The sequence below is a fragment of the Sus scrofa genome, chromosome 7 (genome assembly GCF_000003025.6).
Source record: "Sus scrofa isolate TJ Tabasco breed Duroc chromosome 7, Sscrofa11.1, whole genome shotgun sequence".
In the NCBI taxonomy this organism is placed as follows: Eukaryota; Metazoa; Chordata; class Mammalia; order Artiodactyla; family Suidae; genus Sus; species Sus scrofa.
The window spans coordinates 29,862,090-29,882,549 of NC_010449.5; the positions used below are offsets into that span (position 1 = coordinate 29,862,090).

At 61.1% G+C, this 20,460-nt stretch overlaps 1 protein-coding gene across 2 annotated transcripts in view; it reads left to right on the forward strand.

The window, feature by feature from the left end:
* The window catches only part of ITPR3 (inositol 1,4,5-trisphosphate receptor type 3), a 65,384-nt gene that overhangs the window by 26,168 nt on the left and 18,756 nt on the right, over positions 1–20,460 (forward strand). Inside the window, exons 3-25 of one of the 2 annotated variants that reach the window (XM_013977794.2) lie at positions 1,192–1,313; positions 2,964–3,050; positions 3,596–3,754; positions 3,920–4,018; positions 4,753–4,836; positions 7,343–7,489; positions 7,605–7,700; positions 8,228–8,278; positions 8,438–8,580; positions 9,552–9,651; positions 9,729–9,889; positions 10,476–10,617; positions 11,497–11,658; positions 12,615–12,787; positions 13,558–13,677; positions 14,068–14,250; positions 15,072–15,323; positions 15,413–15,557; positions 15,981–16,119; positions 16,639–16,838; positions 17,968–18,097; positions 18,543–18,600; positions 19,768–19,933. In XM_013977794.2, the coding sequence (XP_013833248.1) occupies positions 1,192–1,313; positions 2,964–3,050; positions 3,596–3,754; positions 3,920–4,018; positions 4,753–4,836; positions 7,343–7,489; positions 7,605–7,700; positions 8,228–8,278; positions 8,438–8,580; positions 9,552–9,651; positions 9,729–9,889; positions 10,476–10,617; positions 11,497–11,658; positions 12,615–12,787; positions 13,558–13,677; positions 14,068–14,250; positions 15,072–15,323; positions 15,413–15,557; positions 15,981–16,119; positions 16,639–16,838; positions 17,968–18,097; positions 18,543–18,600; positions 19,768–19,933 (3,119 nt within the window). Of the gene's footprint in view, positions 1–1,191; positions 1,314–2,963; positions 3,051–3,595; positions 3,755–3,919; positions 4,019–4,752; positions 4,837–7,342; positions 7,490–7,604; positions 7,701–8,227; positions 8,279–8,437; positions 8,581–9,551; positions 9,652–9,728; positions 9,890–10,475; positions 10,618–11,496; positions 11,659–12,614; positions 12,788–13,557; positions 13,678–14,067; positions 14,251–15,071; positions 15,324–15,412; positions 15,558–15,980; positions 16,123–16,638; positions 16,839–17,967; positions 18,098–18,542; positions 18,601–19,767; positions 19,934–20,460 lie in introns of both variants that reach the window. The other variant, XM_003128345.5, reaches the window with a different exon arrangement.

Genomic DNA, 20,460 nt, shown 5'->3' on the forward strand with positions numbered 1-20,460 from the left:
TGAGCAGAGCCCCATAAAGACACATTCTCTCCAGCAAGCGAGCTGTTGCTGCCGAGGGGACGCCCACCCACGCTGGTGGTGCCAGACTGGGCCGGGAGGGGCAGCAGCTCCATCTGCTTAGGGAGGGGTGTGTGGCCTTTCTTCCCCTTCAGGGAGGGTCTGTTCTCTGGAAACTTTGACTCCCTCAGTTTCCCTTCCCGATGACCAGGGTCTCTGCCTGCTGTGGGCTTTGCAGAACCCAGTGGTGCCCCCTGCATGGCATAGCCTTCCTTTAAGAGGACAGAGGAGGGGACCTGTGGGGGCGGGGGGGCATCTCTGTGATCTGTTCCCCGGGGGTCCCTCCCAGGTTCCCCGCACAACCATCTTCCTCTTGTGCTCCTGCTGCAGGGGCATCGCCAATCTGGAGCCATGGCCCTTCGGCCTGGGAGGGTCTTAGAGGAACCCTGTGCCCCCCTGGGATCCCTCCCCTGATGGGGAGCTCACCACCTCACAGCAGGGCCCTGCTATGATCAGACAGACCCAATCCCTGTGCCAGCGTTTCGCTGGGCCCGCCACACTTGAAATAGGATTTTCCATCTCATGTCGCCTTTCCATACATAGAAAAATCTGGTGCTCTTTCTAGTGTCTGGGCTTGTGGAAATCAGTAATGTTTTGTCTGCTTCCGAAAAGAGGAATCAAGCATTAGAGACCTGTTTGTGGAATTCTAATGGGCCCCTCCTGAGGGTCCCTAGACGCAGAGCCCGTGCCAGAGAATTACTGAGGAGGGTTCCAGGAGGAGCACGAAGGCAGGAAGGAGCTGGTTTCAGGGACTAGAAGCTCAGCCTGATGCCCCAGGGTCACTGCAGACTGTCCCCTCCGCCCCTGTCACCACCTGATGCAGGAGGGATGAGGATGCCCCTTCCCAGGCATCTGGAGGCGAGGTGGAGGTTGGCCAGAGGGGGACACTGCTGTGAGTGGACACAGGCAGGCATGGGGGGAGCGGCCAGGAGCCTCTGATAAATCTCCCAGGGGAGCCTCTGATAAATCTTCTCAGACCTGCCCCGGGGTCTCCCTTCTCCGTAGGATGTGCTGCCTCCCCTCCTCCCCGCCGTGGGGTGTGGGGAGGGCTGGGAGGGCCAGTGGGATTGCGGGCAGGGCTGCAGGTCGGCCTGAACCCGTGTCTCTCTCCTTTTGCCCACCCCCCGCCCCCAGACTGCCTGTTCAAGGTCTGCCCCATGAACCGCTACTCGGCTCAGAAGCAGTACTGGAAGGCCAAGCAGACCAAGCAGGACAAGGAGAAGATCGCCGACGTGGTGCTGCTGCAGAAGTTACAGGTGTGTGTGCAGGGCCCCCGCATGCGTAAGCGCACAGGGCCGCCGCTCATCGGAGCTGCTGGGGGCCCAGGACTTTTTAAAGCCCGCTGTGCCGGAGAGCGGTGTGTGTCGCCGAGAATGAGGTGAGGGGCAGGAGCCTGCTCTTCCGGCGGCCCACACCTCCCTTTGGCCCCTTCGTGCCAGTTAGTGGCTGGCACGGCCCTGTACCAGGCAGGGCACATGGCTCTGTGAGTGGGAGGGGAGGCTGCACTTCAGCCCCGACCTGGGCCTTCAGCTGGACCCCATGGTGCAGGGCACAACCTGCACAGCTGTACATGGAGTTGCTGTGGCTCCTGGACACAGCAGCTCCAGGGACCCGACTTGAGAACTCATCTTAACCTCTCCCCTCATCTTATAGAGTTGGAGCCTGGGGCCCTGGAGGGAGCTTGGCTGTTGTGGGCGTCCTGTGAGTTTGTAGCGGGGCCTGGGTGGCCGCTAGGTCTCTGCTACCTTTGTGTGTGGTGTCAGAGCCTGCTGGCTGCTCACAGGCCTCGCAGTTCAGACCTTGGGTGGTTCTTTCTGGACAGAGCCCAGGGCCCCAAGCCCAGTCTCCGTGAAAGGGAGGGTGGGAGGCCTGGCTGTGGTCAGTGACTTTGCAGCCCGCTTCTGAGACCCTCCCTGGGGCCGGGGGCCCCGCCCCCATCTGGCAGACCTTGCTTTCCTGAGGGGGTGGCTGTGACTTGGGGAGGGCTGTGAGTTGGACGGGAAAGGAGCTGGGTGGGGGCTGCGGAGCTCTGTTATAAATCATCTCTTGTGCTGGGCTGGGGGCCGTCACAGACCGAGGCCGAACTGTGGGTCTGGACCGGGCGTAGGGCATTTGCACGCGCACAGACACTCAGAACCACACATGGTCACCCAGCCGTACACGGTAGGTCTGTGGAAAGTCACGTGGTCCGTGCCAAGGCTCCCCATCAGCCACCCTGGCTCCAGCCTCAGGCATGAGGCCGGATAATAGGACTAAGCTGTTGAAAGGGGCAGAGAGCCAGTCTGATGGAGGCAACAGAGCCCCCCCCTCCAGGAATGGCCAGTCTGATGGAGGCCGTGTCTGTCCTCAGGCAGCTTCCAGTCTAATGGGTCGGAAGAGCCTAACAAGGTGTCCTTGCTGGGATGCAACCAAGTCCCGGAGGCACCAGAGGTGGCTCCCTCTGAGTTGGATGTGGCCAGTCAGGGAAGGCTCCCTGGAAGCAGTGGGCTGGGGGCACAGTTTGGGGAGGAAGGGTCAGAGATGCGTGGGGTGGAGGAGGAAGAGGAGGAAATGGAGTCTGGTGAGAAGGGGTCCTGAGGTGTTGGGGTCTAGGGGGCTCATGGCCTGCAGACATGCCCCTCCCCCTCTAGGGAAGGTGGGGAACAGGGGGGAGGGGTTGAGATCCCCAGGCTGTGAGCTGTACGGCCTTGGCTGCCCCTCTGCGCTCAGCTTCATTCTGCCATCAGTAGTGGGAGCACTGGACTAGAAAGCCTCTGGGGTCTTCTGGGGGCAGTGCCAGGATGTCTGTGTGTGTGTGTGTGTGTGTGTGTGTGTGTGTGTGTGTGTGTGTGTGTGTGTAGGGGTGGGCTGTGTCCCACCAGGAGCGGGCTTCTGGGCCCGCCCTTCACCCTTGTGTGTCTGTGCAGCACGCGGCCCAGATGGAGCAGAAGCAGAACGACACGGAGAACAAGAAGGTGCATGGGGACGTCGTGAAGTACGGCAGTGTGATCCAGGTGAGCTGGGATCCAGGTGAGGTGTGATCTGGGTGAGCTGGGATCCAGGTGAGACAGCAGGGAGGGGGTGCCATGGGGGAGGGGTGCCAGCTGCCAGGGCACCACCCAACCCAGGCCTGTCTCTGTGACTGCGTGTCTGCCCGTTGCTATGTGGCCTGGGTAGCCGTGCCCACGGCTGTGTGGTCATCTGCACAGATTCTGGAGCCAGGAGGTCCGGGTTCGAGTCTTGGTTCTGTGGCCTGGGCGAGTTACTTTATTCCCCGAGCCTCTGTGTGTGCCCCTCTGCAGAATGAGGCAGGGACAGTGCTTCGCCCTCGGTTGTTCTAAGGCCGCGTGACGCACTGCACGGAAGCTCCTCTGTGTGATCCCACAGGTGTGTGACTGGGTGTGTGGTTGTGCGCGTGGCTGTGTCTCTACGTGTTCGTATCTGTGTGTCTCACACAGTATGTGTGTCAGGCTCTGACCAAGAGTCCAGGCTGCCTCCCAGGGCCTCTCCTCTGACGGGCCAGCCTCCTGGGGTGACTCTGTCCCGCCTGCCCCCCCAGCTCCTGCACATGAAGAGCAACAAGTACTTGACCGTGAACAAGCGGCTGCCGGCCCTGCTGGAGAAGAACGCCATGAGGGTGACGCTGGACGCCACGGGCAATGAGGGCTCCTGGCTCTTCATCCAGCCCTTCTGGAAGCTTCGGAGCAATGGGGACAATGTGAGGACAGGGCTGGGTTGGGCCTGCTGGAAGGTGCAGGCCGCAGCTGCAGGGGGGCTTCTCCAGGCTCTTCGATATGGAGGTTCCTTTCTTAGGGGGTGGACTGACCAGAGAGAAGCCGGGGTCCCAGCTCACCCCCCTCACCCTGCTCCCCTGTCCCCATAGGTGGTCGTGGGGGACAAGGTGATCCTGAACCCCGTCAACGCTGGGCAGCCTCTGCACGCCAGCAATTACGAGCTCAGTGACAATGCCGGCTGCAAGGAGGTGAGTGGGGTGGGGCTGACCCGGGGCCGGGACTGGGACCTCTGCTGCAGCGCATGCACCTGCACCTGGACGAATGTCTGCTGAGCAGCAGGTGCAGGGAAACGCTAAGGGACAAAAGGGACCACGCATGCGCAGTTGGGGCAAATCATGGACGATAAGGTACAAAAAGGCCGCAAACCAGCTGCCACATCTGCGGTGCTGGGAGCAAAAGCTGGGAACTGCACCACTGAGGGGGTAGGCAGGCCACCTAAGCCCCGCCCGCTGACCCACCCCCACGCTATTTAAGGGACTAGAGCCGGACCCCCTCAAGGAGCAAGCGGGGGTACCTGTTACTTGTTCTTGCTCCTCCTGCTGCAGCAAAACCCAGTAAAGCCTCACCTGAATTCCTCCTCTGGCCCCTTGTCAGCTTCCTTTGATTAAAGCAAGGACCCGGGTGGGTGACAGGGCCAGCCCTGCAGCAGAGGGGCATTCCCCCCCTACCCTCGGGGCCCCTTCCTCCAGTCCTGTCTATCCCCTGGAGGCCTGGGCCTCACCACTCCCCTCTGTCTCCAGCGGCTGTTCCCATGCTGCAGCCCGCAGCTTGGCAGCCCCAGGGCAGCTGGGCTGGGGCCGAGGGGCCCGGTTGGGAGAACACCCCTCTCCTTGTGCTTTGACGGGGGCTTGGTTGGCCTCTCCTCACCCCCTATAGGGCTGGGGGTCTGCCCAGCATGATGGGCCTCTCCCCACCTCTCCAGGTCAACTCTGTGAACTGCAACACCAGCTGGAAGATCAACCTGTTTATGCAGTTCCGAGACCACCTGGAGGAGGTGTTGAAAGGGGTAAGGACCAGGCACCTGCCCCCTTGCGGCCCTGCTGCCACCTTCCCAGCTCCACTCCCTGTGGGGCCCTGTCTGGCCCTGTGCCCCCTCCAGTTTCCCCCCACCCCACCCCCAGGAGACACAGGTGGGTTGCCCCTTCTCTTGTCTCAGCCTCACAGCCCCCTACCCGCTCCTGGCTGGTCTCACTTGGCTCTCCTGCTAAGGGGGTGTCAGTGGGCTGGGGGTCCCCGTCCCCACCTTGGGGTGGGGGCAATCCTTTGAGCACCCTGCCCCTCCCCACCGCCTGCTCCATGGTTCCAGGCCAGGCCCCCTTCCCTTTGCCCTGTGCCCTCCTGGGCAAGGCTGCTGAGTCAGGGCCTGTGTCTGGAGGGGAGGGGACGGGCCCGTGGGGGACAGCGCCGAGGGAGACTCCATGGTGGAGGCTTTGCAGGGACTGGAGCGGGAGTGGAAGGAGGGCTGGAGAGACCGGGGGAGACCCCGAGAACCAGGCGTGGATGAGAGAGGGGTTCAGAGGCCCTTCAGGTGGGGCTGTAGGGTTCGGAACCAGCCGGTTGGGGTGCAGGCAGTGTATGGAGCGCAGACATGGGGAAGAAAAGGGTAGGCTCCTCCGCTGGAGAAATTGGCAGGTACGTGGCTGGGGTGCCTGTTAGAGGGACAGACAAGCCTTAAGGAGGTGGTTCCCCCCCTGCACCCCGCCACCCCCAATGCACTGGCCTCCCTTGCTCGGAAGCCTGCCGAGGCACCTTTGCCCCCGGGCCCCAGCCAGGCTGCTCTGATGTTCCCACCCTCCTCCTCCCTCCCCTAAGCCTGTTCATCATCCACACATTGGCCAAGGCCCAGCCCTTGTGCCACCTCCTCCCAGAAGCCTTCCCTGATTGCCCATTCCAGCCTCATTTCTGTGTCGTGCTTAGAAAATGTAGCATCAAAAAAAAAAAAAAAAAAAAAAAGTAGCATCACTGGTTCCAGAACGCCCCGTGCTGCTGCTCCGAGACGTTTCTGTGGATCTGTCCTGGCTCCCGGGTCAGACTCCAGGCAACTCACAAGTGAGACTGAAGCTTAGATCCACCCCCTTTGCGCTGTGGCCCATCACTGCCGGACAGGAGAGTCAGTAGCTCAGCCGTAGGACCTGCCCCACTCGGTGTGAACTCACTCGCTCACTCCCTCACTGCTGCGGTCACTCCACAGACGGTGACCGAGTACCTGGTGTGTCTGGTGCCGGGAAGACAGATCAGGCTGTTATCTGATAATAAGAGACGCGGCAGCCGGGGGCAGCCCGCCGTGGGAGGGAGTGGGGGCTCTGGGGCACATCCCTTGGCAGGACACGTAGCTTTCCCTGTGCCTGAGTTTCTCCGCCTGTTGATGGGGAGAACGGGAAGTGCATGCGGGGGGCTGGTAGGAGGATTAGGTGAAACAGCCCATGCGGGTGCTTGCTGCGGTAAGTGCACAGTGCTACCCCCTTATACACAGGAGAGTCCTTAGTGTTCCCATTGTACAGAAGGGGAAACGGAGGCTCTGAGGGGTTGAGGGACTTCTCTAAGGTCACGCTGCTTTTTTTTTTTTTTTTTGTCTTTTTGCTATTTCTTTGGGCCGCTCCCGCGGCATATGGAGGTTCCCAGGCTAGGGGTCGAATCGGAGCTGTAGCCACTGGCCTACGCCAGAGCCACAGCAACACGGGATCCGAGCCGCGTCTGCAACCTACACCACAGCTCAAGGCAATGCCGGATCGTTAACCCACTGAGCAAGGGCAGGGACCGAACCCGCAACCTCATGGTTCCTAGTCGGATTCGTTAACCACTGCGCCACGACAGGAACTCCTCACGCTGCTTTTAAGAGCAGAGCCAGGATCCAGACCTAGTCTCAGTGTCTAAAGCTACACCAGTGACCAGGCCAAGGTGCCTGTCCTCCAGCTGCCCCAGTCCAGTGGGGAGCAACAGAAATGGGCCTCATTTACTGACACTGAGGCAGGAAGGGGCCCAGGAGGGGTGCAGCGTGGCCTGGGGAGACACTGTACCCCTTCGCGGCGGGGGTGATGTGAGAATGGCCTTAAGAGTTCGGGTGAGGGAGTTCCCATCGTGGCGCAACGGAAACGAATCTGACTAGGAACCATGAGGTGGCGGGTTCGATCCCTGGCCTTGCTCAGTGGCTTAAGGATCCGGCATTGCCGTAAGCTGTGGTGTAGGCCGAAGACGTGGCTCGGATCCTGCGTTGCTGTGGCTCTGGCATAGGCCGGCGGCTTTAGCTCCGATTAGACCCCTAGCCTGGGAACTTCCATATGCTGCAAGTGCAGCCCTCAAAAGACAAAAGACCAAAAAAAAAAAAAAAAAAAAAGAGTTCGGGTGAGGTTTCTAGAAGGACAGCATGGGGAGGGAGGCAATGAAGGCAGATTTGGACGTGGGCAGGCTGGTGGGGGGGGGGGCTGCGGACAGAGAGCCTGGCTGACGGCCCAGCGCTGGCTGCCCTCAGGAGTGTCCCTGCCCGCCCTGAGCCCTCGCCCTGCCGCCCGCAGGGGGATGTGGTGCGGCTCTTCCACGCGGAGCAGGAGAAGTTCCTGACTTGTGACGAGTACAGAGGCAAGCTGCAGGTGTTCCTGCGCACCACGCTGCGCCAGTCCGCCACCTCGGCCACCAGCTCCAACGCCCTCTGGGAGGTGGAGGTCAGGCCCTGCTCCCCCCCCAGACCTGCCCTCTGGTCCAGCCCTGTGCGCCCCGGGGGGGCGAGGTCCGCCCGGGCCCAGCCCCTCCGCAGAGCCTCACCCCTGCCCCCCTCAGGTGGTCCACCACGACCCCTGCCGTGGAGGAGCCGGCCACTGGAACGGCCTGTACCGCTTCAAGCACCTGGCCACTGGCAACTACCTGGCTGCTGAGGTGAGTGGGGGCAGAGGGCATCCTGGGAGCTCAGGCGCTGGGAGCTGGCGCACGAGGGGCTGGCCCACAGCTGCACAGGGACATTTGCCAACCTTCACGCGTGCATTGACTCAACACGTGTTTCAAATACATGCGTGACTGTGAACACGTGTCATTGCTGTGATCCTCCCAGGCCAGCAGCACTATGCCCAGCCCTCGTGGAACTTAGATTCCGCATCCGCATCCATGTCTGTCTGCGATGCACAGGGTGTGTGTGTGTGTGTGTGTGTGTGTGATGCACAGGGTGTTGTGTGTGTGTGTGTGTCTGTGGGTCTGTGTGTCTATGTAGAGGGGCCCTGGAGGGCAGGGCCTGGGCTTGTTGGCACCTGCAGGAGCACCATGAGTTTGGGGGCTGATGTGGGCACCCTTGGAGGCGGGGGGTGGCTGCCTGTCCTAACCCAGGGTCCTATGTGGACACTGTTTTGGGGTGGGAGTCATGGGGTAGAGCTGGGTGTCCGACAGCACCCCCATCTGGTGTCTCTGTCTAGGAAAACCCCAGCTACAAGGGTGACGCCTCTGACGCCAAGGCGGCAGGAACGGTGAGGCCCTAAGGAGGTTTGCGGCCTGGGGGGCAGTGACCAGGGGGGCAGTGACCAGACTCCACCCTGGGGTGGGCGGCGCAGGGGACGTGGAACCGAGAGGTGGGCTGGAAGGAGAGGAGGGAAGGGCTCCTGCCTGAGCTGGGGTCCTCACCCCAGGGGGCCCAGGGCCGCACGGGCCGCCGGAACGCTGGGGAGAAGATCAAGTACCGCCTGGTGGCCGTGCCGCACGGCAACGACATCGCCTCCCTCTTCGAGCTGGACCCCACCACGCTGCAGAAAACCGACTCCTTCGTGCCCCGGTGGGTAGGCAGCACGCGCCGGGGGACTGGCCGGGTGCCCAGGCTGGGCCATCCTGTCCTGACTCTTGTGCCCACCACTCCTCCATCCCCAGCTCCTTTGGCCTCAGGACTGCATGACCCCCCCCCTCCGCTTCTAGGGAATCCAGCTGTGAGGCTGGTGGCAGCTCACCCCCCCCAAAGGCTTGCCACGTGCCCAGCCTGGGTCCCACACCCTGGGTGCCGCCCTGTGCCAGCTGTCTGTCTACAAGCCTTCTCTGCAGTGTTTACAGCCAGTCGGCCTGGGGCTCAGGCACAGGCTGCACAACAGCTTGTCCGGGGTACACCGGGTGTGGGGGCTGGGCTCCCTGACCTTTAGGGCCCCCTAACCCTGAGATCCTAGGACGTAACATCGAGAAACTTCCCGTGTCACTAAGCAGCTGTCTGACCTCAGGCAGCGGACTCAGTCACTTTGCCTGACTTCCTCACCTATAAAGTGAGAATATCAAGTGACCCATCACCAGGGCTGATGGGAGAATTAACTGAGTCCCTAAAGGCCCCCAGTCTCCTGCCAAGAAGTCTTGGGGCAGAGGTCTTGGGATGTTGAGATTGTTTCTTAATCAAAGACATGAGTATTTCCTCTTTGAATTGGGGGCTGTTGGCACTAAATGGGATGCATAGTTTAAAGAGCCTCATTTGTGCAAGTGAATTTTGGTCCCAAGCTTGCAGACCAGCCTGGGTTTTTGGAGCACTTGGCTTTGGCGAGAGCGGGGGAGGCGCGTGGGCTGGGAGAGCACAGCAGGTAGCAGGGGCCTGGGGCCGGCGTGCTGGACTTTCTTCCCTGGCTCGGGCTCCTCACCTGGGCAGACTGGGGCCCCATCCCACTGCCGCTGGGTGTGGAGTCAGGCGGAGGATGGGAAGCCACTGGGGTAGAGCAGCAGACGCTGGCCGCGCTCTGTGGCGCACTCCCTGGACTCCGTCCCGCCCTCCTGCAGAAACTCATACGTCCGGCTGCGGCACCTCTGCACCAACACGTGGATCCAGAGCACCAATGTGCCCATCGATGTGGAGGAGGAGCGGCCCATCCGGCTCATGGTGCGGGCCCTTGCGGATGCGGGCTGGGGTCGGGCCAAGCTGGTCCCTGGGTGCCCCGCTGACCTCTGTCCCTGCAGCTGGGCACCTGCCCCACCAAGGAGGACAAGGAGGCCTTTGCCATCGTGTCGGTCCCTGTGTCCGAGATCCGAGACCTGGACTTTGCCAATGATGCCAGCTCCATGCTGGCCAGCGCCGTGGAGAAACTCAACGAAGGCTTCATCAGCCAGAATGACCGCAGGTGGGCCTCAGGGCAGGGTGCGTGAGGTTTCCTGAGAGGTCTGGTCCTCCTGGGGTCCTCCTGGGGTCCTCATGTCATAGACAAAGGAGTCAGAAGGCAGAAGCCAGGCAGCCAAGTGGGGGCAGGGGAGACGGGGGGGGGGCGCTGGTCACTGCAGGGCCCTGGCTAAGCCTCATCGCTCACGGACTCCAAAGACTAACCCTGTCACAGAGCCATTGTTACCCTGTTTTACTGATGATGGGACTAAGGCTCAGAGAGGTTAAGAGACTTGCCTAAGGTCACACAGCTCGTAAGTGGCAGTCAGGGTGGAAGTGCTGAGCCCTGCTGGTCCTTTCCAGATCTGAGTACCCTGACACTCTGTCTGGGGGGCACTTCGGAATCCAGGGTGGGTGGGCAAGGGGTGCGTTTGCAGAGCAGTTCGGGGTGAAGCTGGGGAGAGGAACTGAAGGCCGACGGGGGGGTTCTGCTGGGGCACGGGGGCTGGTGGGTGGGGAAAGCCCTCTGGCTGCCATGGGGGCATGTGACAGGGGTTGGGGTGGGGGGGCAGGCTCCTCACACTCGTCATCCTTGGTGTCCCTTCCGGAAGGTTTGTCATCCAGCTGCTGGAGGACCTGGTGTTCTTCGTCAGCGATGTCCCCAACAATGGGCAGAACGTGCTGGACATCATGGTCACCAAGCCCAACCGGGAGCGGCAGAAGCTGATGAGGGAGCAGAACATCCTCAAACAGGTGCCTGCGCATGAGGAGGCGGCGGGGACCAAGCGGCAGCGCCTTTTCTGTCTCCAGCTGGTCTCCAGCTGTGCTCTCCCTGCTGTTTCTCATCACCTCTTTTTTTTTTTCCCCCTCTGGCCACAGCATGCAGTGGCTAGATGTGGGATCTCAGTTCCCAGACCAGGGACTGAACCTGGGCTGCAGTGGTGCAACAATTAGACCACTAGGGAAGTCCCTCTCATCACTTTTTTCTTCCTTTCTTTCTTTCTTTCTTTGGGCCTCACCCATGACATATGGAGATTCCCAGGCGAGGGGTCGAATGGGAGCTGTAGCTGCTGGCCTACGCCAGAGCCACAGCAACTCGGGATCCAAGCTGCACCTGCGACCTACACCACAGCTCACGGCAACACTGGATCCCTAACCCACTGAGCAAGGCCAGGAATCGAACCTGCAACCTCACGGTTCCTAGTCGGATTCGTTTCCGCTGCACCACAACGGGAACTCCGCAAAATGTCTTTTGAAAGCTTGTTCATTTTTGGAACCAGGATCCAACTAAGATTTCCTCCATTTCCTTTGATTCTGGCTCTTTGGTCTCTTTTCTGACACAGTTTTTCGCCCACACTCAGTTCCCATGTTAAGCTTCTTTTTGGACAAGGCGGGCCCGTGTCTGGCCAGACCCCTGAGCTGTGGTGACTCTCTGCTCAGGATCCCAGCTGGGACTGGAATTCACAGTGGGCAGGGGAGTGAGGGCTGGCACTGGGGCTGCTGGTGGGTGGACTGGGGTCGTGGTCTTGCTTGGAATCGGGGCGGGGGGGTCATTTGGGGGCTTAGGATTCCTGGGATCATCAGGGCACGGGCAGGTCTGGGGATCTCACCTGACTCTGGCTGCTCCCCCAGATCTTTGGCATTCTGAAGGCCCCCTTCCGCGACAAGGGGGGCGAGGGCCCCCTGGTGCGGCTGGAGGAGCTGTCGGACCAGAAGAACGCCCCCTACCAGCACATGTTCCGCCTGTGCTACCGCGTGCTGCGCCATTCCCAGGAGGACTACCGCAAGAACCAGGTGCGCCCGGGGCCCCATTGCCGTCCTGCCACCATCCTGCCAGCCTCACAGGCACAGTGGGCGCCATCTTTACAGGGGCCTTGTGCTGGGCTGAACGCGCTGACCTTGGTGTTGAAATTCTTAAATTTTTTTTTTTTTTTTTTTTTTTGGTCTTTTTTTAGGGCCGCACCCAAGGCATATGGCGGTTCCCAGGCTAGGGGTCTGATCAGAGCCACAGTTGCCGGCCTGCACCACAGCTACAGCCACGCCAGATCCGAGCCGCATCTGCGACCTACACCGCCGGTCATGGCAACGCCGGATCCTTAACCCACTGAGCGAGGCTAGGGGTCGAACCAACAACCTCATGATTCTTTAGTCGGATTTATTAACCACTGCGCCACGATGGGAACTCCCTGAAATTTTTAATTTATTTATTTTTTTTGCCTTTTTGCCATTTCTTGGGCCTCCTGCGGCATATGGAGGTTTCCAGGCTAGGGGTCTAATCGGAGCTGTAGCCGCTGGTCTACATCACAGCCACAGCAACGCGGGATCTGAGCCACATCTGTGACCTACACCACAGCTCACGGCAACACCGGATCCTTAACCCACTGAGCAAGGCCAGGGATTGAACCCGCAACCTCATGGTTCCTAGTCGGATTTGTCAACCACTGAGCCACGATGGGAACTCCTGAAATTTTTAATTTTTGAACAAGAGTCCTGCTATTTCCTTTTCACTGGGCCCCTCAAATCACGCAGCTGGTCCTGTCAAACCGCCAGGGTCCCTCTCTCTGGGAGGGTCGCTCTGGCAGGGAGATGGGATGGGTTAAATAACCGTGTTTATAAGCCCAGACCTCGGCCCCGGGCTGGCCTCCTCCCCGAGACCCCTTCCTTTCCTAGGGTCAGGGTGCCCTGCTGGTGTTGGGTCCCTGTCTCAGGGTCTGGGCTCCCGGTGACCCCCAGCCTGTCTGCCCCACCAGGAGCACATCGCCAAGCAGTTTGGGATGATGCAGTCCCAGATTGGCTACGACATCCTGGCCGAAGACACCATCACCGCCCTGCTGCACAACAACCGCAAGCTCCTGGAGAAGCACATCACCAAGACCGAGGTGGAGACCTTCGTGAGCCTCGTGCGGAAGAACCGGGAGCCCAGGTGGGCTTGCTGCCCCCGCCCCCAGCATCCAGCGCCACCCCTCCTCTCCCTCCCCCTCCCTTGTCCCCTGCTGCTGCCGCCCCAGTGCTGGTCGCTAAAGGTTGACATCCTTCTTCACTTGTTGGTAAACTGCCACCTCTCCGAGTCCCACGCCCAAGTTTGGCCCAATCTAGCATCCGTGGGGGTTGGCTCCTGGTACAGCGGGAGGCCCTGGACCCTCTGCAGTAGCAGAGGCAGTGCCTGCCATGAACCAGTTACAAATTTTGAATATCACTTCTGTCTTGTGCCTTTTTTTTTTTTTTTTGTCTTTCGTCTTTTTAGGGCCGCACTCTCGGCATGTGGAGGTTCCCAGGCTAGGGGTCTACTTGGAATTGTAGCTGCTGGCCTACACCACAGCTCACGGCAATGCTGGATCCTTAACCCACTGAGGGAGGCCAGGGATCGAACCTGCAACCTCATAGTTCCTAGTCGGATTCATTTCCGCTGTGCCACAACGGAAACTCTTTTTTTTTTTTTTTTTTTTTTTGTCTTGTCTCCTCATGCCTTCTTTACTCTGACCCCCTGGACATCTGTCTAGCCCGAGGGTGATGCCCGAGGGTGATGCCCATGGGTCGTCCTCCCCACCAGGGCAGCTGGGAGTCTGTACCCCCATCTCCAAGGTTTGGGGAGGGTGCAGGTGCTGCCAGCTGAGGAAGGAGGAGGGTGGGCTTGGTCCCCCACTGGGGGCCGCCTCTGAGCCCCTCCTCCCAGCCCTGCTGTCGCCACCCCAGGTTCCTGGACTACCTCTCTGACCTTTGTGTGTCCAACCACGTCGCCATCCCGGTCACCCAGGAGCTTATCTGCAAGTGTGTGCTGGATCCCAAGAACAGCGACATTCTCATCCAGACCGAGTGAGCCCTCTGCACGGTCCCACCCACAGCTGGGCCTCTGCCCAGGGTTCCTCCTGCCCAGCTTCCCAGCCTCCTTGGAGCTGGGGCCCCCAGCCAGGTTCAAGGTGGAAGTGGCACCCCCTCTCTCTGCAGTCATGTGCCCATTGCTGTGTGCCCAGCACTGTGTGCCCAGCACTGGGTGCAGAACTGTGTGGGGGAGGGGATGATCCAAGGCCCCCGCCCTCCAGAGGCTCCTGGTCTCTTTGGGGTCATTAGCTGGGTCTCTCGTGGAGGGTGGCAGGGGGTGGGCAGCCAGGGAGCCTGGCACTCAGCCCACTGGGGGAGGGGAGGTCTGTGTGGCAGGGCATGCCCGAGGAGGGTGCCTCCCTGTGATGGGTGCCTGGTCCGCAGGCTCCGGCCCGTGAAGGAGATGGCGCAGTCCCATGAGTACCTGAGTATCGAGTACTCGGAGGAGGAAGTGTGGCTCACGTGGACTGACAAAAACAATGAGCACCACGAGAAGAGTGTGAGGCAGCTGGCCCAGGAGGCGCGCGCCGGCAATGCACACGATGAGAATGTGCTCAGCTACTACAGGTGCGCCCCTGGGCTGCGCCCTGCATCCTCCGGGGGCTCTGCCCCGCCCTGCTCCACCCCGGGTCCTCCAGGACCCCGCCCTGCCCCGGGACGAGCTGTGGCAGCTGCAAGGGGGCTCCTGCCTCCACCATCGGGGTGACTGGGCGGCCTGAGGCCAGGCTCAGCGCAGTGACCAGGCCCGAACGAAGCCCACACCTGTCTCCACACATGCGTAATTGACCAGTCAGAATGCCAGCCCTTGTCTGACGCCATCTCCCAGGCACTGGTCCAAACACTTCATGCCAGCGGTTATTTCAGCCTCACAACAAGCTGTGAAGTAGAGACTACCCATCATTGCCCTCATTGTGAGGTTAGGGAGACAGGCACAGAGACGTCAAGGAACTTGCCAAGATGACACAGCCCTAAGTGCGGAGCAGGGCACAATGTGGAGCAGAACAAGGCTTCCTGCATGCAGTCCTCACTGCTGAGGCTCTTGCATCCGGGTCTCACTCTCCCCTCCTCTTGCCCTCAACCCCTCCCCCCAGCCTCCCTTCCTCTTACCCAGCTCTCCCCCCACCCTGCCAGCCTTCCCTCTACCGCCCTGGCTGAGCCAGAGCGCATCTTCCTCCTTAGCGAGGAGGGGAGACTTGCCGTCACTCAGAAGCCCAGACTCTGTCCTATCCTGGTCTCACTCAGAATTATGCCCCTTCTGTTTCAGTGGCCAGTGCATGGTTTAACCCAAGTCCCTTTGCCACTTTCTCAAGTCCATGACAGGCCTGGGCTGTGCCAGCATCCCTCGAGAGCCCACCTGCAGTGTCCTCACGGTCCTCCCTGCCCTGCAGGTACCAACTGAAGCTCTTTGCCCGCATGTGCCTGGACCGGCAGTACCTGGCCATCGACGAGATCTCCCAGCAGCTGGGCGTGGACTTGATCTTCCTGTGCATGGCCGACGAGATGCTGCCCTTCGACCTGCGTGCCTCCTTCTGCCACCTGATGCTGCACGTGCACGTGGACCGCGATCCCCAGGAGCTGGTCACGCCGGTCAAGTTCGCCCGCCTCTGGACGGAGATCCCCACGGCCATCACCATCAAGGAGTGAGACGGGTGGAGGAGGGTGGGCCCGGGATGGCTGGCGGGTCGGGTCTCAGGGGTCCTCACGCCTCATCGCCTCCCTCCGCCCCCAGCTATGACTCCAACCTCAATGCCTCCCGAGACGACAAGAAGAACAAGTTCGCCAGCACCATGGAGTTCGTGGAGGACTACCTCAACAACGTGGTCAGCGAGGCCGTGCCCTTCGCCAACGAGGAGAAGAACAAGCTCACCTTCGAGGTGGGCTGGGCTCTGCGGGCCTGGCTCGCGCCCCCTGGGAGTGGCCGCCGTGTCCCTAAGCTCGCTTCCCAAAGTGCCCCGCCAGTGCAGGGAGACCGCACAGACCTCGGGGACTCCTGGGAGGGGGGCTGCCTGCCCTGGTGCACTCGCCCCATCGGCCTGGGGCTGGGTCACAGGACCCCAGCAGAAGCCGCCCTCCACGTCCTGCATTTCTGCCTTATCCTCCCCACAGTGGCCTCCTCTGCAGGCCTCTTTCTCAGTAACCCCCTGGGGCCAGACTTCTCTTGGCCATGCAGCCCCGGCATCCGCCAGCCTTTGCGGAGGAGTCAGCCCCTGGTTCCACCCATTGGTTCCCCGAGCTGGCCCCGCCCACCACGCTTTGGCCCCGCCCGCACTCACTTCGGCCCCGCCCCCTTTCTGCAGGTGGTCAGCCTGGCGCACAATCTCATCTACTTTGGCTTCTACAGCTTCAGCGAGCTGCTGCGGCTCACGCGCACGCTGCTGGGCATCATCGACTGCGTGCAGGGCCCCCCGGCCATGTTGCAGGCCTACGAGGACTCAGGTGGTGAGGCCTTGCCCCGCCAGCTGTCTGCCACCCATCCCAGCATTCCTCGATCTCCTCTTAGCACCAGAAGTCCTTGCCATCAACCCTCCTGTTCAGCTGCCCCCTGGCTCTGCTGCAGGACCCTGTCCCTCCCGTCTGGGCTAGACCAGAGAGGCCCCTGCCCAGGCGCTGTGCAGACCCTGGGGTCTGGGCAGATGGCTTTCCAATACAACTTGGTGGCACGCACGCATTCTAAACGCAACGTGCAAAGAGACCGGCCCCTGGCTTCTAGTGCTCTCCACATTGTGGCCCCAGCCCCCGTGGTCTGTAGCAGCTCTCACCATTTCCCACACGAGAACTCTCTCATCTCCCCACGCCATTCCCCTTTGCCCCGGCCCTTCCTTCTCTTTCCAGATTTGGCTGGGTTAGCCCTGCCCCTTCCTTAGCGTGGCTTTGCCCTGCAGCTGATGGAGATGCATCAGACCGGTGCCCCTGCCGTGCACCGTCTGTGACCTGCTTCTGCTCCCCGCTCCGCAGGCAAGAACGTGCGGCGGTCCATCCAGGGCGTGGGGCACATGATGTCCACCATGGTGCTGAACCGCAAGCAGTCTGTCTTTGGTGGCCCCAGCCTGCCTGCGGGGGCCGGTGCCCCCGAGGCCCTGGACAGAAGCAAGTTCGAGGAGAATGAAGACATCGTGGTGATGGAGACCAAGCTGAAGATCCTGGAGATCTTGCAGGTGGTCGGCCAAGGACGTGGCGGTGGTGGGGCAGGAGAGCCGGGGGCAGGTGGGCGCTCTTCTGGGAGGTGGGGGAGGTGAGCCCCTGCAGCTCACAGCATCTGGTCCTGGGGGCTCCACCGTGATTCTCCGAGTGCAGGCTCTGAGGAGCAGCGGCCTCACCTGGGAAGTTAGGCATGCAGGTTCCCGGGCCCCTGTGAGACAAGGCTCAGAAACGCTGGAGGCGGGCCTGCGGTCTGCGCTGTGACAAGCCCGCCCAGTGATTCCGGTGTGCGCCAAAGTCGAGCTCTGTCCCTTCACTGTACAGATGAGGACAGGGAGAGAGGGGAGGGGACTGTCCTGTGGCCCCACAGGTTTTGAAGCTGGACTAGAGACTCGAGAGCCCATTTCCTGGTGGGCTGGATGCAGTCATCCTTCTGGGTGTCTTCTGGGCCTGAGACCCCACTCCCCTCCCCCCGCTCCGCCACACTTGGGGAAGGGGCTTAGCATCCCGAGGAGGGATAAATGGGGATAGGGGCCCTGCTTTTGCTGTGCTGCCACCAGAGGACAGAGGGTATTGCAGTGACTTCCTTGGGGGCCCAGTCTGGGCAGAGCCGGACTCATTCTGGGGGCCAGGGCTTCCAGATCTGAGTTCTGGGTGTGACCAGAGGCTCCATGCCCCATGAGGAGAGAGGATGGATGCTGGGGAGGGTGTTTGCAACCCTGTGTCCTCATGCCACCCCTCAGGGGCCTCTCCTGCTCCCACCTGCCCATGCTCCCTGGTCCCCCTGCTCCCGGGAGCCCAGGTGTGTTTGCCGAGGGACAGGAGGGCCGGGCTCGGCCTCTGAACTGGGGAGCTTCCTTCCCGTCCCTGTGAGGCTCCAGCCTGGGGAGGGGCACTGAGGGGCTGGGAGGGGGTCTCTGCCTCACTGAGGAGGGGAGCCATCCCCCATCCCTGGTGCTGGGGGCGTGGGGGCCCTGGACCACCCTGGGGGTCAGAATCTTGATTGTTTCTGTTGCCACGTCCCATGACATCCCGAACACCTGTGCCGAGCCCCCCGAGTGCTGAGGTAGCTGCTCACCCCTCCTGGAGCCGGACTGGCCTCCTAACCTCAGAGGGGTCCTCACCCCGCCCTCTCCCCCTGTCCAGTTCATCCTCAACGTCCGCCTGGACTACCGCATCTCCTACCTGCTGTCCGTCTTCAAGAAGGAGTTCGTGGAGGTGTTTCCCATGCAGGACAGCGGGGCCGACGGCACAGCCCCTGCCTTCGACTCCACCAGTGAGCGTCCGTCCACCTCCCCTCACCCGCCTTCAGGCTGAGGCTGGGGTGTCCAGCAGCGGGCTGCAGCCTGCGATACCTCAGGCAGCTCCCAGCCCTGCCCGGCGCCCGGGCTGCAAGGGCCTTTCCTCTCCCGTGCCCCAGTGAGGGGGTGGGCAGGACTGGTCCCTCCTTCTCCTCCATGGGGAAACCGAGGCCCATAGCTGGGCAGAGATTTGCCCAAGGTCATGGGCTATCAGAGGCTGAGCTCCCTCAGCCCAGAACCCTGCTCAGCCCAGCAGGGCTGTGGGGCTGCTGCCGTCCCTGTCCTGGTTGGCTCCACCTCCACCAGCCCAGAGGGACTGCCACCCAGCTAATGTGGGGAAGGGGTGGCTTGGGTGTTCCCTGTCCCCAGCATCTTGCCTGTGCGTGGACCTGCCTCATCTGCCCGATTTGCTCCCTACAGCTGCCAACATGAACCTGGATCGCATTGGGGAGCAGGCAGAGGCCATGTTTGGAGTGGGGTGAGGCCAGGGTTGAGGCGAGCAATGGTGGGTGGGTCTGGGTGGGTGAGGCCGACGTCGGCTTGAGACCCCCGTGGGTGGCCCCTTCCTTCTGGGTCAGTCCCCCTGTGGACCGTTCCCCGGCTCTGGGGCAGGGGACCCCAGCTTTGTGCTCTGATTCTTCCTGGCCTGCCCGGCCCCAGTGTTGTCCTGGTCACTCTGTCTCCACTCAGGGCAGCTGGACTGTTTGTGTATCAGGACTTGGGCCAGGGAGCTGGGGGTTGTCCCTGGGTCCCACAGCAGGAAGGGCAGCCTGTTGTACAGAGCGGGCTGGAGTGGGGGTCGCAGTTGAGAGTCAGGGGCTCTTAACCATTTTTGTGCCATGCCCATGGCGTCTGGTGGAGTCTTGGGATACCTTCTCAGAATGGCATTTTTAGATTTTTTTTTTTTTTGTCTCTTTCAGGGTCATACCTGCAGCATATGGAGGTCCCCAGGCTAGGGGTTGAACCAGAGTTCTAGCCGCTGGCCTACACCACAGCCACAGCAATGCAGGATTCGAGTCTGCTTGCGACCTACACCACAGCTCACAGCAATGCCAGATCCTTAACCTACTGAGCGAGGCCAGGGATCGAACCCGCGTCCTCATGGATGCTAGTCAGATTCGTTTCTGCTAAGCCACGACTGGAACTCCAGAATGGCGTTTTTAAATTCATAAAATAATGCACATAAAAATTACAAAGGAAACCAATGGCATGGAGATGCAGTTATCAAAATATTGAGGAAAACAAACTTGAAGTGATAGTTACAGATGTGCCTCTTTATTAACGCATTAAATAACAAGCAGAGCCGGGGGTGTAATTAGTGCCGGTGCTTCCAAGTAGTGAGGAGTGTAAACCATAGGCTGCGATTTCTGGAACAGCTCTGAGGTGATGGGAAAACATCTGCGATTTTTCTGGGTGCCCAAGTCAAAGGTACCATGAATTTTTTCTCACCGAAGGGCACGCTGCATTTCGGTGAGAGGTTGGTAAAAATAAAGTGGCGTGTTCCCCACCTGTGTTGGGGCCCGGCCTCTATCCTGGGGCCCCCGGGGAAGAGTCCCAGCTTCAGGTGCCTGGCCAAGGGGAGGCCCGCGGGGGTCACGTGGGGGCCCCGGGCGGGCCGGGGTCTGAGCGCAGCCGCTCCCTGCAGGAAGACAAGCAGCATGCTGGAGGTGGACGACGAGGGCGGCCGTGCCTTCCTGCGCGTGCTCATCCACCTCACCATGCACGACTATGCGCCGCTGGTCTCGGGGGCCCTGCAGCTGCTCTTCAAGCACTTCAGCCAGCGCCAGGAGGCCATGCACACCTTCAAGCAGGTGCTGCCTCCGCCCTCCAGGGGGTGGGGGGAGGGCCCCGGGGCCCCGGTGGGCGGCTGTGCCGCCGCGCACTAGGCCAGGGCTGCTCACCCCCTGGGGACAGCTTGAGATATGTTCCTGGGGGTTCGGCCTCACTGAGGTCCTTAAACTGGGAGCCACGCCTTGGCCACCTTTATCTCTTGTCAGCCTGGCTCAAGGGCTATTGCTTTTTTTCTTTTTGTCTTTTGTGTTTTGAGGGCCGCACCCATGGCATATGGAGGTTCCCAGGCTAGGGGTCCAATTGGAGCTACAGCTGCTGGCTTATGCCACAGCCACAGCAATGTGGGATCCGAGCCGTGTCTGCCACCTACACCACAGCTCACGGCAACGCCGGATCCTTAACCCACTGAGCGAGGCCAGGGATTGAACCTGCAACCTCATGGTTCCTAGTCGGGTTTATTAACTACTGAGCCATGATGGGAACTCCGACGATTATTTTTTTTTTTTTGGCTTTTTAGGGCCGCACTCGAGGTATATGGAGGTTCCCA